General features: G+C 37.4%; 2 protein-coding genes across 5 annotated transcripts in view; one reads left to right on the plus strand and one right to left on the minus strand.

Moving 5' to 3' along the window:
* Positions 1-11716, plus strand: part of CTNNAL1 (catenin alpha like 1) — a 60465-nt gene extending 48749 nt beyond the window's left edge. For all 4 annotated transcript variants that reach the window (XM_009682474.2, XM_068936301.1, XM_068936300.1 and 1 more), the window contains 8 exons: positions 1561-1598; positions 5099-5149; positions 5250-5404; positions 7003-7051; positions 7877-7933; positions 8098-8217; positions 10128-10211; positions 10295-11716. In XM_009682474.2, coding sequence (XP_009680769.1) covers positions 1561-1598; positions 5099-5149; positions 5250-5404; positions 7003-7051; positions 7877-7933; positions 8098-8217; positions 10128-10211; positions 10295-10456 — 716 coding nt within the window. In that variant the 3' untranslated portion in view covers positions 10457-11716. The remainder of the gene's footprint in view (positions 1-1560; positions 1599-5098; positions 5150-5249; positions 5405-7002; positions 7052-7876; positions 7934-8097; positions 8218-10127; positions 10212-10294) is intronic.
* On the minus strand, positions 11485-17141 carry ABITRAM (actin binding transcription modulator). The gene is made up of 6 exons (XM_068936310.1): positions 17037-17141; positions 16907-16958; positions 12802-12931; positions 12012-12088; positions 11869-11938; positions 11485-11800 (listed from the first exon to the last, which is right to left on the minus strand). Exons 1-6 carry the CDS (start codon positions 17089-17091, stop codon positions 11672-11674), a joined length of 513 nt encoding a protein of 170 aa, XP_068792411.1. The 5' UTR covers positions 17092-17141; the 3' UTR covers positions 11485-11671.
* Positions 17142-17150: the final 9 nt, after the last annotated feature.

The raw sequence follows: 17150 nt of genomic DNA on the forward strand, positions 1-17150 counted from the left end.
GCAGTTGTATTCTGTTTCTTCTGATCACAAAGCTTTCTGGGTTTAAACTTCTATTTTTTTTTTTGTATATATAGTACAGCAAGTTTTGACATAGCATAAAAGAACTTCTTTTATGCTACAGTATTTTAAAATTATGAGTTAGCTTTTGTTCCTGGTACTTCTTATATGCTTTCTTCAAAGTACTGTGGCTGATTAGCTGATGTCTTGACATGTAGTCATTGAGAACATATTCTTTGTAATTTACTTTCTATCAGTCCTTATTGAGAAGTCTGCACTTGGATGAGTGTTTAGGCAATTAATATCTGAATAACTCTACATCCTGAAAAAAAATAGAGAGAGAGCTTGATAGCTCACTTCCCTTCTTGTAAAACTTTAAAACTTCTGGAGAGGAGAAAGAAGAAGTGAACTTGGGAAAATAGAATTCAAACTGCCATACTTCTCAGGGTCAAGAGACAGTTACCAGCTTGCTGAAAAATTAAAAAAAAAAAAAAAAGTCCATTGTGTCAGCATAGAGCTTATGATGGGAGACAGCATAGTTCCAAAAATCATCAGTGCACAACAGAACCGTCTTCTGAAGATTCAGAATGGGATTTCCTTAGAAATTGATACAACAGGAGGAAACAACAATCCTCGAGGGGTTTGTTGCTTGTCTTCTGTTTTGTCCAGATGTTTGCACAGAGATGATGCATGGTACTGATGTCCCCTGTAGTGGCCCCTTGTTGCTTTAGGGTAAAGTCCATTTTTCAGTAGCTCTTAGTGTTTGTTTTTGTGTGTGTGTTTTTTTTTTTTTTTAATTTGATGGACTTTCCTCTCCTGACTTTGTTGTAATAAATATAAGTCTTTATAGATGTTTAAGTCTTCTGGTAACTCTTGGCTACTAGTCCAGGCACTGTTTCCCTTTTTACCAGTAATCTTTTCTTATGCACTTCTAGAAAATACCTAAAGGGATTTTTTTTTTCTTCCTATCTCTTGCTCAGACTGAAATAACTGAGGCCTCTGGGAATATAAGAAATCTAATAAGCATGTAAAATGCTTTTTTTTTTTCTTTATAAAATATAGTGTACATAAGAGTTTTATAGGTGTTTTTTAGAAAAATCTCCGTAACTCACTAGTGGCCTTGCCTATTCCACATACTATGCCATTCAACTGACACTGAGAAAAGCCTTACACGGAGTTACCGCTCTGTTTGCTGTACTTTGCAACCAAATCAGTGCACGCAGTGATAGCGGCTCAGTCATTGGAGAGAGAGCCTCTTTACTTAGTTGTGGGTTCAATGCAAGGGACTAGAGCTCATGTGAGTGGGTGAAACTGTTAAGAGGAGCTATGCTTAACTCCCAGTACTGAAAGCTAAAAACTGAACAGTAAGGAGTTCTTGGCTTGCTGATCTCTGGAAGCCTAAGACAGAGTGGAAAACCTCTGTAATAGTCAAAAAGGAGGAATTGCAGGTAAGTAATTTGTTTTTTATAGTACCAGAACTTGAGGAAGGATGAAGCAAGGCATGTGTCCCATTCATTCAAATCTGCATACAAATTTTGGTATAAATATGTGTGTTCCTCTTAGGAGAGAAGCGTGTCTACCTATCACTGCCCAGACCAGGGGTAAGTTGCTTTTGGGACTGTTGTATTTGCATCATGTATGCTAACTGGCTAATGGACTTCTTCCCATATTACACCTTGATGAGGATGCAGCCATATCTTGGTAACATGCATGTTGACTGGATGGCTGACAGTGTCAAATTTAAAGCTTTTTAAATGAAAAACAAACATTGAAAACTAGGGTAACTAGTTACATAACTCACTTCAATCACTTATTTTGATTGTAGGTGAACTTTAATTCTTGTTTTATAATAGGACATTTTGTGCACAAAACTTTACTCTCATGCTATATAATAATAAATGCATTATCTCTAGCAGAAACAGTAAGTGTTTGCTGCAATATACAGTAAAATAAATAAAAAAGATTACCAGGACTTATTTTGTTTACGTTGTTGTCTGAGCTGACCTGTTTTGGACAGATGACCGCACCTGAGCGTGATGAAATGCTCTTTAAATAATGGATTCTTGTTTCCCTGTTTGAGCCTCAATGTTTTTAATGCAGTGAAAAAGCTGCACCAAATGTCAAGGTTTAGTTGTGAGCTAATTAATATCCTTAGCGATTAGAATCAATATTACATTTTTTCTGAGTGCATCTGTGTGTGAGGAAACCACCTAAATCCTATTAGTAATGTGATCATTCATTTAATTCATTTGTTACATACTAAATCTTTTCACTGGGAGGAGGGAGGGGAAGAATGATCTTAGAAGGTACTGTAAGCTGTAGCTTGTTTCTTTCTCTCCTTGCCTTTCTTTCCTTAGTATACAGCATTGAGGAGCTTGGGTGTGAAATAATCACCCATCTCCTTGTTCCCATGTAAGCAATTCTGTGGCTTCAAACACAATAAAATACTTCTGACCCTTAATGAAGAGGGAAAGAGAAAAGGTCAGTTCATTATAAACACAATTCATAGATTTAAACAGAATATAAATAACGTTAGGTGGGTGAACGTGGGTGAATTTCACACGTGTGGAAGTAAATACTGAGACTGGAAAACGGATCATTCAGTGACTTTTGATAGGTTCTTTTTTTTGTCCCTCAGTGGCTTGACAAAGCTTCTGAACTTGAACCAAAATTTAAAGAAGAGATGTTTAAGCCAGGTTTCCACATAATGATTCACATGCCTTTTAAAAACACTTCCACTAATAACTTTTGTTCCCAGGATTTAAACAATTCTGCTTTGCTGTCTTCTGAAAGGTCTTCTTTTTCTATGTTTTCTTTGCAAGACGCACAGAATTGGGGGAATTAGGGTTATTAGAGAGTTTGGTAGTAGATGGAAAATATAGATTGCATCCATAGGAAATGAAACTTTTGTTCATGGAGTAACTTCTAACTGACGTGTTATCTTTTGGGATCCCAGAATCACAGAATGGTTTAGGTTGGACGGGACCTCTGGAGATCATCTAGTCCAACCCCCCTGCTCAAGCAGGGTCCTCTAGAGCATATTTCCCAGGATCGTGTCCAGGCAGGTTTTGAATATCTTCAGTGAAGGAGACTCCACAGCCTCTCTGGGCAACCTCTTCCAGTGCTCATTCACTCGACTGTCTTCTCTTCCCAGTGTTGTGACTCTTGTCATGGTCTCTTCTCCCTACTGCCACCCCAAAGTTCTGCTGTGCCTGGCTGATGCCCATGCTATCCCTGCATGTAAGCCAACCTATTCCTGTAGATCAAATTAGTTAAGGCTTCTTGTTACATCTATTTAATTGTGACTGTGCTGCTTCCCCATTATCAATGGCACGCTAGGCCATGTTGTAGTTGTAAACAGTGCAGTAGTGATGTTTCACACTTGTACTTAATTGCATATACAGATTTTTCTTTATAGTATTAATGTCAAACCATATTTTAAAAGCAGACTGGTAACTGCTTATGTGATTCTCCTAGTTCTCTTATTCCAATAGCATGGCTGAACATTAGAATGGAGAAAAGTACAAGTCCGATATATTTGGAAGTTTCTTCAAATCTTAAGATTTGGATGAATAGTATTAGTTATTTCTGGAATGAGAAACTTACTTGTTCTAGAGTGTGTGTTTTCTTGAATTCCCTTTCACCCAGCAGCTGAAGTATCTGCCATAGGTTATAGCCGAAAGTTTGTATTTATATAGAGAGCCAGAATAAAGTTCCGTTGTGCGTGTGTCTTTTTTTTATTTTGTTTGTTTGTTTAAAGACACTACCTTAAAAGCAAGATCTTGAATTGCATCTGCAATATATAATACAGTCAAACTTAAATGAGATTTAGAAACATCAAATCTTAAACTGTTTGCTAAGTCTTTTACTGTGAGATCAACTTCTCACATTTCTAGTACATATGCAGAATTATAGTGTCTGATCTGGATAGACATTCATAGAATTCAAAATTTTAAAAATTAGGGAGGTCGCTGCCATTAAAGCTAAACACTAGGCAGCAGATTGTAGTAGGAACTTGAATAGCAGTATTTCATTCTTGCCCAGAAGAATTTTATCCAGACTCGCAATGAATAGTGGTTGTTTTTTTGGTTTTGTGTCCCACCCTTCTACCCCCCCACCCTGGGATTCCTGATCTTCATTTGCATTAATAGCAGCTGTTTCTGATTCTCAAACAAGGTCCTCTGTCCTGCACTGCTCATCACCCTACCTCCTCCTATGGCTCAGTGCTTACCTCTACAAGCTATGATTCCAGCTTTGTACTTCCTATTCTGGCACACTCTAGTGCAGTTTCTGAATGTGGACTGTAGCTCCAGTATTCATTAGTTTCTGCTGTTTTTGCACTGTGACAGCACCAGCACACAAAGTTGAGGCCAGGAACTGCTGCTCTCTGTTACATGCAGACTGATTTGAAACAGCTCTTAAATTACTGTGGATATGTGCAGTGCAGTTGGGAACCTCTACCTTATCTTATTAGGTATTCCACTCATACCAATAAAACCAATAATTATTGTTTAATCTGATCCAAGATTTGGCTTGCAGCCAGACAGATATTTTTTGGATACTTAGGACTTAAATAAAGGAGGGAAACACATAGAAAGATTGAAGTCTGAGTATTTCCAGCTATTTCAGCAAGGTGACACAGAAAGAACCACCTATGTTATCACGCCAACAGGTTTAACCCAAGATCAGTTTGGAAGTCGATTCATCTAGTCCCTGTTAACAGCCGTATCATCCCAGATGGAAAAACTATTGCCGTAGTCCTTGGTTAAGATTGTTTATTTTGTATTAAGAATTACTGAGGATTTTGAGGGAAACAGAAAGAGATGTGAGGAAATGGAGAAGAGACACTGAGGCTCAGAACTGTGGGAGAGATATTTTCCTTAAAACTTTACTGTGTTTGTTGGCACAGATAACGCTCCCATCTGCCATTGCAGAAGAACAACCAAATCAGAACAGATGCTCAGCTTCTACTGAAAAGTCCGTCTGAGCCATTGAAATGTTCCTGCAAAGTATACTTTTGAGTATATAGCCATTTCTTATGACTTAATAAAATTATTACCAATTCCTTTTATTTAAAAAAGTTATTTTTCATTTGAAACAGAAGCATAATGCAAATCTGAAAGCATTAAAGCCAGTCAAATTGGATACTGAGGTAAGATGCCATCTTTTTAGTAACAAATCTTTTAATTATTTTTTCTTTTGACTGAAGAATATGTTTTTTTGCTTGTCATAAATACATTTACCATTTACAGGAACAGGCAAAAATTGCAAAACTTGGCTTAGAACTGTTTCTGCTCACATCTGATGTGGATTCTGAGACAGAGAAATGGGAGGATCAGGAGAATAAGATTGTGCAACATGTACAAGGCATGTCAAGTATGGCCTACTCCATATACTTATTTACCAGGTAATTATGCTGTATGAAGCATGTTTTGGTGAAGAGAAGAGGCATTAAAAGTATTTGTTAGGAATAAGAAGAGTAAAAGCGTTGGCATACCTTCAAAAATAAGTTTTCATTTCTATCCTTATGCTTTATAAATTCTTGTGATCTTTTAAGCTCTTTAATAATAAAACAAGATGGGTTTTTTAAGTGTTAAACATCTGTTTTGTTGCAGAATATCTATTTAAATATCTTTGGATGAGGAAAATATTTTACAGAAGCATGTTCATAGATTGTTTTCAAAACTAAGGGAATTAAAGCACAGATTTATAACTGTAGATTAGAAGAGCTAATTTTTGCTGTTCTGAAAGGGATATCTTCTGAAATTAGCCTACGCAAGGTTAGTCTTTTTGTTCAAAGAATGTAGGGTTGTTTTTGATGCAAGACTACTGGACTGCTAGGTAAGAATAATATCCAGGATGCCAGAGACACAGATTTCTATCCTTATTCGGCTGATGAGAACTGAACTATTCCTGCCTAATTCCCTAATAGTGCTTTAGCCACTGAGGTGTTTATATAAAATTTTCAAATGGGGCTCCCATAATAAATTATTGTTGTGCATTTGCATAATATCCTCTAAAAGAGTGACATCTTATAGTCCAGTTGTGTGGATGCCTGCTTAAGTGGAAAAACCCTAGTTTTCTGGGGGGTTTTGTTTTTTTTTTGTTTGTTTTTTTGGTATAAAATGCTTAAGTAGATTAGTAAAACAAATATACTTAGTTAATGCTTAAAATGGCTTTGTTTTTGTGCAAAAGCACTTTGGGCATTACCAAGTTAAATGACTGAACTGTCTATGTTCCCCTACTCACTCTAACCTTTGTGTGTTCATTTTTAAGCATTGCACTGACACTATTCAAAGGTAACTGTTAACTGTGTTAACTAAAGTTAACTATGAGAAATTGAAGATTAGTACTTAACTGTCTTTACTTTTAGTTTTTCTGCTTTCAAAAGGGGTGTGTGTGTGTGTGTGTTCTCCAGCTAGTAAGTTTGTAGCATACCCTATTTTTCATTCTCGTAATTCTCAATTCCTTTTGTGTGTTGCAGAAAGACTTCACCTGAGAAGAGAAGAGAGGTTTAGTTACTGGCACAGGGGGAAGGGAAGCACATTACCCTTTTTTCTAACCAATAAATAAGATTCCTTTCCAGAGTCCACACATCAAAGAATATTTCAGTCTAAACTTCTTTTCAAATTTGGTGGAAGGGAAATGATAGAATGTTAGTTAGTGGAAATGTGCTGCCATTATAGCATGCATATTTATATTAATGAAAAAGCTTTAACCATTGCTTTTTAAATACTTGAGCAAAGGTAGTTTGTAACACTTATACTGTCAAATTTATTTTAATAGAAGCATTTAGGAGATTTGACCCATACCTATCACGAACAGAGGTATAGTACAAAACATGCTACAAGGATTTAGGGATCGCATCGTGCCTTTTGGTCTTACAGACCATATGTGTGTGTGCTCACGTGTGTGAGAGAGAGTGCCTATAAATTATGTAAGTAGCCGGCAGAATAATCTGCAATCTGTACATGGAATATAGTCTGTTTTCATTGTTTCCTATAGAGGAGAAGGACTGCTGAAAACTACCCAGGATTTATTTCATCAAGCAGAGGTAATATATTATTTTTATATAAATATATATATAGGAATTAGGAACTCTGAACGAAGAACAAATTGGATCTTTAACTCTTCAGTCCCTTACACATAAGTACAGCATATCACAAATGAACTAGTAATTGTCGTTTTTAAGCAGCAGAACTCTGGTGTATACTTCTTGAAAGCTAACATTCTAGTGTTCAGATAGTAGCTTAATTAAGACACCATTCTTTAAACTTTGACAGATTCCAGTTAGGAGTGGTAATGCCAAACTGAATGTCTGTTACGGCATATATAGATGGACTTCAAGGCATTAGGCGTCTCCATTTTGTTACTTAGCTCAGTCTGTTATGGTTTAATGGATACTCTATCCTACTCCGAGCAGCAGTATCCTTATGAGAAAGGAAGACATAAGAATTTGAACAATACAAACCAAGAGGTCAAATAAGGGAACGTAGTGTGACATTTTAAGATACGTGCATATGTTTAACAGGAGACTGGTTACCATTGTCAGGACAATACAAAAACATGGCAAGTGTCTTCCACCCATAAAACTTTTGTGAACTGCTCCATTACAAAAAATAACTGGAAAACATTTTTTAATGTAAAGTGAAAGCCTTTAAATTCGCTTATATGGGAGAATGGCAGCTGTAGTGTAGCTTGGTATTTCAGAAGTCACTGTGAAATGTTGACTTGTTAATTATAAATGTATACAGCTATTGCAAATATTTCCTGCTACTCTTTTACTTTATAATATACCACTTATTAAAAGAACAATGAAAAGAAAAAGTCTAATCTTTAATTGTGGTTAATTTTGTTACACTCCTTTTCCTCCATTCAGATTTTTGCTACAGAGGGCACAAAACTTGCTTCAGCTTTTCATGCCTTTTCTGATCAGGTAATGTATGACTACTCAAATAGTTATTCCTTATGACTGTCACCTGAGGTCCATCACCTTATGACTAATGATAATGGAGAGACAACACAACCAGCTTTTAAGCATTAACTTGTAATTGGAGTCTTTAACACTAAGCAGATCTGTCTTCTTGAAACACGTTTTAGCTACATGACGATGGTAAACCATTGCTTCTGTTGGAAACTGAAAAACTGATCCCTATGTGCCAGCAGCTTCAGATTACAGCTAAAGCTTCTGTTCAGGGTAAAAGTGCTACATTTACAAAGGTAAGATTAAAAAAAAAAAAATCACAAAAACAAGACCTGACCTATTTTGAAATCTAATGACCTACTGATTTCTATTCCTGTTATGAAACAATTTGTGATAACACAATGTCTTGGGGTGACAGAAGACCATTTTAAAAAAAAAAAAAAAAAAGCAAATGCAAAATTTTATGCTGCTATGCAGTGTTTGTTTTCTGCTATGCAATATCTCATTGTTGCTGTTCCTTATGTAGAAGAGAAAGTTAGTTCAACTTGTGTCCTTTCTGAAATACGATTTACACTTCAAAATGTTTTGAGAAGCTGATATGCCAAGTATTGTAGACACAGAAGAGTAAGAACTGTTCCTGTTGACGAAAATATGTTTTGTCTATTGGGAAATTCCTCATTTGTATCTGTGACCCAAGCAATTTATTGCACTATCTTGTCCTGGAGAAAAAAGTTCTTCAGCAGAGGTGTATTCTTTTCTTGGTTCTATTTTTTGTTGTAGTACCACTGGACTTATTTTTTTCCTGTTAGTAGAGAAGGGCTTCAGTGAAGTTTATTCTGCCTCCCTCATGCTTGGTCATGCTGAGATTTTGACAGGAGGAAAAAAATATGATGCACTGTCACTTAGCGTACATGGAAACCTGCCAGGGGGTAACTTGTAAGTGTTACTTTACAGGTTTATATGAATGTTTTCTTTAGGGAGCACGGATGGTCTGAGTTTGTATAACTAGCCCTGTGGCCAAAGACGTATCATTAATATTGATGAAATGCTTATATTTTAAGGAGGAGTTTCCCCACCTCATAGCTTACCAACTTGAAAGTCCAAGAATCAGTATAACAATTAATAAAGTTTTTCTTTGCTATTGCTAAAAACATTGAGGATTAGCACTTGGGTTCTGGATTTCAGCGTTAGTGAGAGAGTATACAGAAACGTTTCCTTAGCTGCTCTTGAAGGTGGAAAGGTGTCTGTAGGCTTCCTCTATTTTATATTGCTTTTAATTCCTGAGAACTTCTGTCAAAGAATGTAAGTCAACATCTCCTTCGACTTACTTACCCATTAGATGAAAAGCGCTACTGGAATTTTATCATGCTGCAACTGAGAATTCTCAGCTGAATAATATCAGATGGTATTTATCTTACTATAATCCACTAGAACTTTATTCAGTGAAATTTGAACTATAATTAAGTGCACCCCAGTGACGAAGGAAGGACTTTACTGCTGAAAGTATTAATTAAGGTAATTTATAATACCACCACTGTAATAATTTTTATTCTATTGTTATTAATGCTTAACATAAGCAGAATACATCCCAAATGCCAGAGACCCTACTACTGAAATACGTGCTTGCTTCTTGGAAGGTAGAGAGTCTGTTCTAGACTGTCCAGAGTTTACTTGTAAAAAATATGAGTAATATCAGAATAAAGATGTATATAACTGCCACTTACAGCTGCACTCTTTCACGGAACTAAATGGGAACTCCCATCTGTTTATAGCCACATAGTGGTAAAAGACTAGCAAATTGCAATTAATGTTTCTGGAGGGCCCAATCTTGTAACCTATACTGAGAGTTGGGGTTTAAACTCAAAAGTCTTTAACTCTTAGCTAGCTTTTATTGTAACTGATGTCGAGGTAAGGCTTACATCTATAAACTCATTAGCAGTATTAGTTAGTTCTTCTGGGATGTGTGTCATGCTCGTCCACTTCCCAGCTTGAGTCTTGTGTCAACAGAAGGGAGGCTGTTGCTTTAGTGTACTATATAGAGAAATTCAAAAACACTAGGCAAAACCTCAGTTAAAGGAGAAATACTTATGAAGGACAAATATTACCCATTCAAACTTGAAATAGATTATCATCATCTATCTCATCTATTAAACAACTGCCTAACAAAAGTAATCAGTGGTGTTGTTCTACTGTAATGTCTTTTTAGGCTGATACATGCATTCAGAAAACAAGGAATGTGATGACTCTGTTATGCCAACTTCTTCCACTTTGCTGCAGATTACTGAGAAAAGTGAGTTGATTCATGTGCACAACACTAAATAGATTTAAAAAGTCATCTTATTTTAAAAAGTAATAATCTCTGTTCTCTTACAGAACAAAGCAGGAAACGGCTGTCTTAAACCTGCTCCACCGTGGAGAGAGAATAGAGTACGAACTGGTACAAATGCACATTACACAGAAAGGACAGCTGAAATGTTTGGCATCAAGTCTTTAGAAAATCACATAACAAATATGACATTTTTAGAGAGCGAGTAATTACAGCACTTAGAAATGCATAAAACTCCATTTGAAAGTAACACTTTCCGAAGTTTCAGTATCGCTTTCTTTTATAGAAAGTCAAACCAGGTTAATCTGAATTAAAAATGTTGACCTTTGTCACATCTAATATGTGTCCTGTTACTTAACAATTACACCACCAGTCGGTCTGTTATGTATTTTTATAATGTGAATGCATTTCCGATGCTCACTATTGATACTGGTTTTGTAATTAATGCTTATGAATGTCTTAATGGATGTTTCAACCCAAAGATGCTGCTAATAGACATTTTACATAAAGAACCTTGCGCTGAATATGCTATATGTAACACTACTGCTGAAGTTTGTAAACTCATCTCTGGCCTATTTCAGTCTATGTATGATAAAACATGATCAGGAAAACAGTCTGAAAGGCTGTGGCCTAAAGTACTGAAATATTTCTTAGCTATGAGTTATACCTGCAGTGAAGTAGTCTAGGGAAAAAAAAAATTCTTTCAATATCTGCAATGTTGAATTTTAATCTCATTGACATAATTCATGTTCCCAAAAGTATATTTCCAAGTGATTAATACTCTCAATTCAAAACCTTTTTCCTTATACCATCTTTAGTTGTAGGTCTTTATGATTAAAACTGATGGAGCAGAATTTGAATTGCATGTAGAACTAATGAAGTAGTAGTAGACTTTACGTTATATCATTTAGAATTTAAAAAATGGATACTGATAATGACAAACTTCTGTACAAAGGGCATTATTTGACTTCAGGATGCTATGAAAATATAACCTGGTGTGAAATACTTATTTTCAAGTTTATCTGCTCTTTGTACACAGGCTCCTGTTACACTTTATCTTCAGGTCACCTTTGTCATACTCCATGTAATATTAGTTAAGGTAAATTAAGTGACAGCTAAATCATGGGGTTTTCCTGTATGTATTCTGCTTGCACTGAGCAGAAACAAAGAAACCTGTGGAACATAAATACTCCAACATACTATTCTATGCTAATTTAAAAACTTGTAATACTAGAAGTGAGAGAGAAAAAGAAAGCAAGTTTTAATATACAAACTATTTGAAACATTTTATTCTTGTGTGAAACAAGTGTTTAAATTCCACTTTTAAAAATAGACACTAGGCCTTTCAATATAATGTAAGTTATAGTGTACAATACAAGTCATTCATTTATTATCAAATACAGATGATACCTGCATACTTAATTTCATGAAGAAGAATTAAGACGTTTCAATAAAACTTCTTCATACTCCTTCTGCGTCAGAAGTCCTTGAGTTATACTCTTGCTTTCTTCAAATTTGGGCAGAACGACTGCTATGTATCCCTCAGTTGATGGCTAAAACGTAAGACTAAAGTTAGTAGTGAAATAAAAATTAGAATATAAAAAGCATGAAAGTGTCTTACCTTTTCTTGCAGAATAGCTGGATTATTAAGAATGTTTTCATTCACTTCTATCAGTCGCCCTCGTATACAACTGTGAAAGCATTTAGATTCAGTAGGAGTGCACACTATGTCAAAGTAAGAAGAAAATGGAGGAAAATTCTTACCTATAGATGGTGTATTCTTCTCCATCTGAGGAGGATATCCTGCACAGAGGGGCAAGTTCTGTTAAAAACTGAGCTCCCTGCATTTGAAAAAAGTTACTTTGAGTTAAATAGGGCTTTTTAAAGTGTTACCATCAGCAATATAAGAAATTTGTAAGCTTCCGAACAAAGGAGGGAATCTGAATAGGTATAGGTCATTGCAAGTTACATAGTTACACTTCCCAAGGGAAGATGACAGCTTAGTTACCTGCACAAATCAACTAGGAGCGCTTATGAAGAGTTTACAAATCTAGTCATAACTTTCTTGTGGAGTAACAGCTTTGTAGTTTAATCAGATTGAAATCAGCAAGTAGAAGAGAAAAATATAACACAGTTGAACTTAATAAAATGAGTTTTAACTAGGCATATTTGAAGACCCATCCTTAACTAGTCCATCTGCTAAGTGTGTTTTTCTAGGTATCTTTTACAAAAAAAGATGACTATCCGAATCCTTGCTGCTTTGTCAGAAACAAGTTATCGATTAAGGGATGTTCACGTCCTTCTGTATGCTATGAAGAAATGACTAAAAGCAGCATTCGGCCTTGGTTTGAGAAGCACTGGAAACCACCAGTGTTGTATGAGCGCTATCAATCACACCTTGCTTGCAACAGTCAAACACAACACTTTACATGGTCTAAATTCTTAACTGTGGAGGAGCTGTATTAAAATGCAAAGGTAACTTAGTAAGTTTCTATCCTAGAAAGGACAGAAAGGCTCAGGCAGTCTGAGAGGTTAATATGAAAACTGGCCATACCCTTTTTGACTTCCCAGAGACCTTATTTTGAAGTCTGCTACAGTTGGCACTGATTTGGTAATTAATGCTTTTAATTTTTTTTCCATTTTGAAGAAGAGGATGGGCTTCTGCCAAGGTGATGACACAAATTCTGCAACAAGAGTTATAATTATTATACTGAATTTGTGAAAAGTCATGCTCTAATGTGCTCCAAGATGCCATCAAGCTCCACAACTTTCTTTGCCTTTACTGGTAGGACTTTAAAAAAAAAAAAAAAAAAAAAGATACTGACTACTAGAATTTTAGACTATAAGCCCAAATGAAGTAAGGTTTTCATTGTTGGCTGCCCAGTCTTCCACAATATTCTTCCCCCTATAGTTTAGTAAGAAAGTATAGTTCAACTTACTGCAGCAGGAGTCACAGAATATGCGCATAGGCCTAGTGAGACAGCAGGAACAGCCAGGTCTGGGTGATAGCACAGGCGTTGAGTAGGGTAATCTTAAAAAAACAATTTACCTGAGCTCATGATGAAAAACTGATGATAATTACTGATGGCAGCTGAGTGACAAATTTTCTTTTCCTACTTTTAAAAATTTCACTCTATTAATGATAATCAATCAATCAGACTCATTTTCCTCAGGGCAGCTCACTTGAAGAGTTTGCTGTACCAAATGTAGTTGAAAACTGAACTTTGACTTAAAGCAATCCACAGCGAAGATAAATAAATCTCTTTATTTTTGAAATACTAGACTGGAGCATCAAAAAAACAGCAGACTACTTAGTTAAACAAAACCACAGCTTTTAAACAGGAGTCAAAAGCAAGCACGCTTCCTAAGATAGCACTGTGTTACCCAATGGGCGCATACTCAATGTACCTATGTTGTGATCGCTGAAGCAGATGTTCACACAGTCCTTTTGATGGAAAAGTCTGTAATAATCACATAATGTTTCTCAAAATAGTTAAGGGTGAACATAAGGGCTATTAGGGGTGAATAGTTAAGGCAGATGAATGCTACTGTGATCTGGGCATCAGCTAACCTGTTGTTTGTATTTCATGTTTTTCTAAAGATAGGTTATTTATTTCTTGTCACAAAACTGCAGAATTTAAAACAAGTCCAACCTGTAAAGATCAGGCTAGCTCCACCACTGTTTTAGAACCAGGCTTAATGCACAATAATGTACTGCTTAGAACTTGCCAATAAATGAACAGATATAAAATTATGCTTCTGTTCAAGAACAGTTTAAAATAAAAACTGAGGACCAGAATTATGTGTTAACAGAAGGCTAACTGCAATGAAAACAATTGCACAGAATCTGATCTTTCCCTTTAGATGCTGAATAGTTTTGATCTTCTTACATTGTCAGATCTGTCCTGCACATCTGTAACCTGCAGGTACTCCATAACTCCATGCAAGAGAGCTGGAGTCTGGTGTATACTTTCAGCATGCCTCATGTGCCACTATCAGCTTTCTGGAGAAAAGCATAGCAGCTTAAGGCAAGATAGCAGTGAAGCTACCGCCTCTTGATTCCAGCCTCTTCTTTTCCTAAGATGATGATGGTTTGGGGCTGTCATCTAATCATTACACCTGAGGCCTGGTAATATATAATTCAGAGAAGAATTTTGCATCACTTACTTACTTAGAAATATCAAACTGAGCCATAGCTCCATGCATAGCTGTGGTAAGCAAAATATTTTTACAGCGCTCAGCTAAGCTGCTAAAGAAGCCAAGGGCCCTGCTATTTCAGAATTCCAAGTAACAGTATCACCTTTACCTACAGATATTTGAACAAATGTTTCTATTTTTTTTAATTTCCTTTTCCCCCCATGAACAAGATCTGAATCGTAGTTAACCTTTCCATCTCTATGCTCCGAGTTAAGAGATTGATACACTTGTACATGATAGTCTGGGAGCTAGTTTATTCAGTGGAGTCTCCAAAAGAGACTCACATCTTTCAAAGCAAGGAAGGATGTTGGGAACAAGAATACAAACAGTGTCTTGAGAATAAGAATTATGTCTGCCATGGCTAGAAACTAATATGCAATAGTTTAATATAAAAATATTTGTATTTGCCAGTTAGGCGACCAGGACTAATAACTGCATGTTTAGTATTTAGCATAAACATGAGGGTGTCCTTTCTTGTCCTGGTTGTCATACCTGTTACTCTCACAGTAGATATACTAAATAGGTACTCCAGTTTTGGTTTCCAAAACACTAGAAAATGAAACAGCAATATAGAAGGTTCTGAAAGCTTCAGCAGAGATGGCTCCAAACTAATATCAAGTACTTTCTCACTGTTTTTTGAATCCTTAATAAAAGCAGATAAGCCACAGGCCAACAGCAAACACCTCTCTCTAACCTTGCCTCAAAAACATAGGCAATTTGAAGAAAGATATGCTGCCTCTTTCTGTAGCAGACAGTAGTTAGTCTCTGGCAGAACATGTTAGAAAAACTTAAGTTGCCATCGAGCCACAATGCAATTAGAACACACTTGAGCAGTGGGGCAGGAGCTGGGGATGTAAGGTATTTTATTAACAGAGCAAACAAGGTACAGTGTCAATGATTTATTCCAAATGACTCCATTGTAGCTGATCCAGCTACGTCACAAAATAAAAGCAACAGTTACGAGTGTACGAAATTTCATTTCCTAATCTTGCATTCACTGTCTATAGCACATGAAAACACAAAAGCACAATTAAAAGCAATTTAGATATATCAAATAGAAAAGGCTAATTGTTTGCTTGAATTAAGCTGATTGATTTCCCAGAATCAAGGTAAATAGAGTGCTTCTAAATATCATTACTGAAAAGACTTTTGAAAAAATTACTCTTCTAATATTGAAGATACTTTAAGGACCATTTCAGGAACAGAGGTTACATGGGCTCAACAGCAGCACTGCAGGGCTCTAACAAATAGCTCCATTTTTTTGAAGTGTATGAATCTGTTGAGCTGCTCAAAAGAGGAAAACAATTCAAGGTCCACTGTTCTTATTGGAGTAGTAATTAAAGAGGGATAGAGGAACCGTAAGAGTTCTGTCACTTCTATTCTACAGAAAAATCCAGGATCACCTGATATTTTCCACCTGTCCCACATAAGAGGTTTCTGAAGTGTTGTGCCTCTTAGTTTAAGATATCACAAAAGCAAGCAAATAAACAACAGTAGTAATCGCTGCTGTCCTGTAAATGCAAGGAAAAAAGGTGAGGAGAGTTGGATGTCTCCTTGTACAAAACATTTCACTACATTGCATGCATAGGTAAAATGGAAAGACCTGGTTGGTCAAACATATTCTAAGAAAGCATCATCAATTATTTCTCAAAAAAGAACTACTCTTATTCTTGTCAAAGCTGTTTCATTAGGAATAAATAATGAAAACCTGTTCCTGGGGAAGAGAGCAGAGCCTACCTCTGCCAAAAGCCCCAGGGACCAGGTGGTAGCTGTTTCCTGCTCTTCCCTTCATGCTCAATACACCTCAAGCTGTTTTAAGCAGTAGTATTTGGGCATTAAAAGACACAGATGAATACCCTGTCCAGAACAGCTGACATCAGGGTGAATGGATGGGCAATGTTAACATCAGTGTCCTTGGTCAGAATATACAGAACCAAACCAAGTTCTAGACAGGTGCTCTAGCCCCTGAACTGCTCTAGAGAAGGGGACATAATGTCACTTCACCCAATTTAAAAAAAAAAAAAAATTGTAGGTCTTATTTGCTCACAGATGCCTATCGTCAAGAGAGGGCTAATACAGCATGCCTGAATTGCCAAGTGAAACCTATTGATAGTACTGCAAAAGCCCTCCAGGAGCCGGACGGGGCAAAATCATGCACTCAGCGGATGTCGCGTTTCCCGGCAGCCGCTTAGCTGAGCAACCAAGCAGAGGGCCACCTCAGGGACGCGGGTGCCACGCCGGGCAGCTACTCGCACTGCGGCGGTCCAACTCCGCAGCACTGCTAGGAGCGGCCGGCGCAAGGCACCCTTACGCATCGGTAACGGCCAGCCCGGCTCCTGAGCCGCGCCCAAGGCCGAGGAGGCCCCTATGACAGCGCACAGGTAAAGCACCCGTCGGATCGGCCCGGCCCGGCCCCTCCCCCCCACAGCGGGGCCAAGAGCCCGCCGGGAGCCGCTACTCGCCTGTTAGAGTGCTGCAGCACACAGAAGTCTTCGCACGGCCGCCCCTTCACATCTGCAAAGGCATAAACATCAGTGACTGCACAGGCAAAACGGCCACCAGCCCGCGCCTCCCGCCCGGCCGGCGCGGTACCTGGCTTGTACCAGCGCGTAAAGTACCGTTCCGCGCCGCCCTGCGCCGCGGCCATGCCGCCCGCACGGCCGGCCTGCCGCAGCCGCTGCCGCGGTCGCCCCGCCCCCTCCCGCC

This window comes from Struthio camelus, chromosome 2 (assembly GCF_040807025.1).
Source record: "Struthio camelus isolate bStrCam1 chromosome 2, bStrCam1.hap1, whole genome shotgun sequence".
Classification (NCBI taxonomy): Eukaryota; Metazoa; Chordata; class Aves; order Struthioniformes; family Struthionidae; genus Struthio; species Struthio camelus.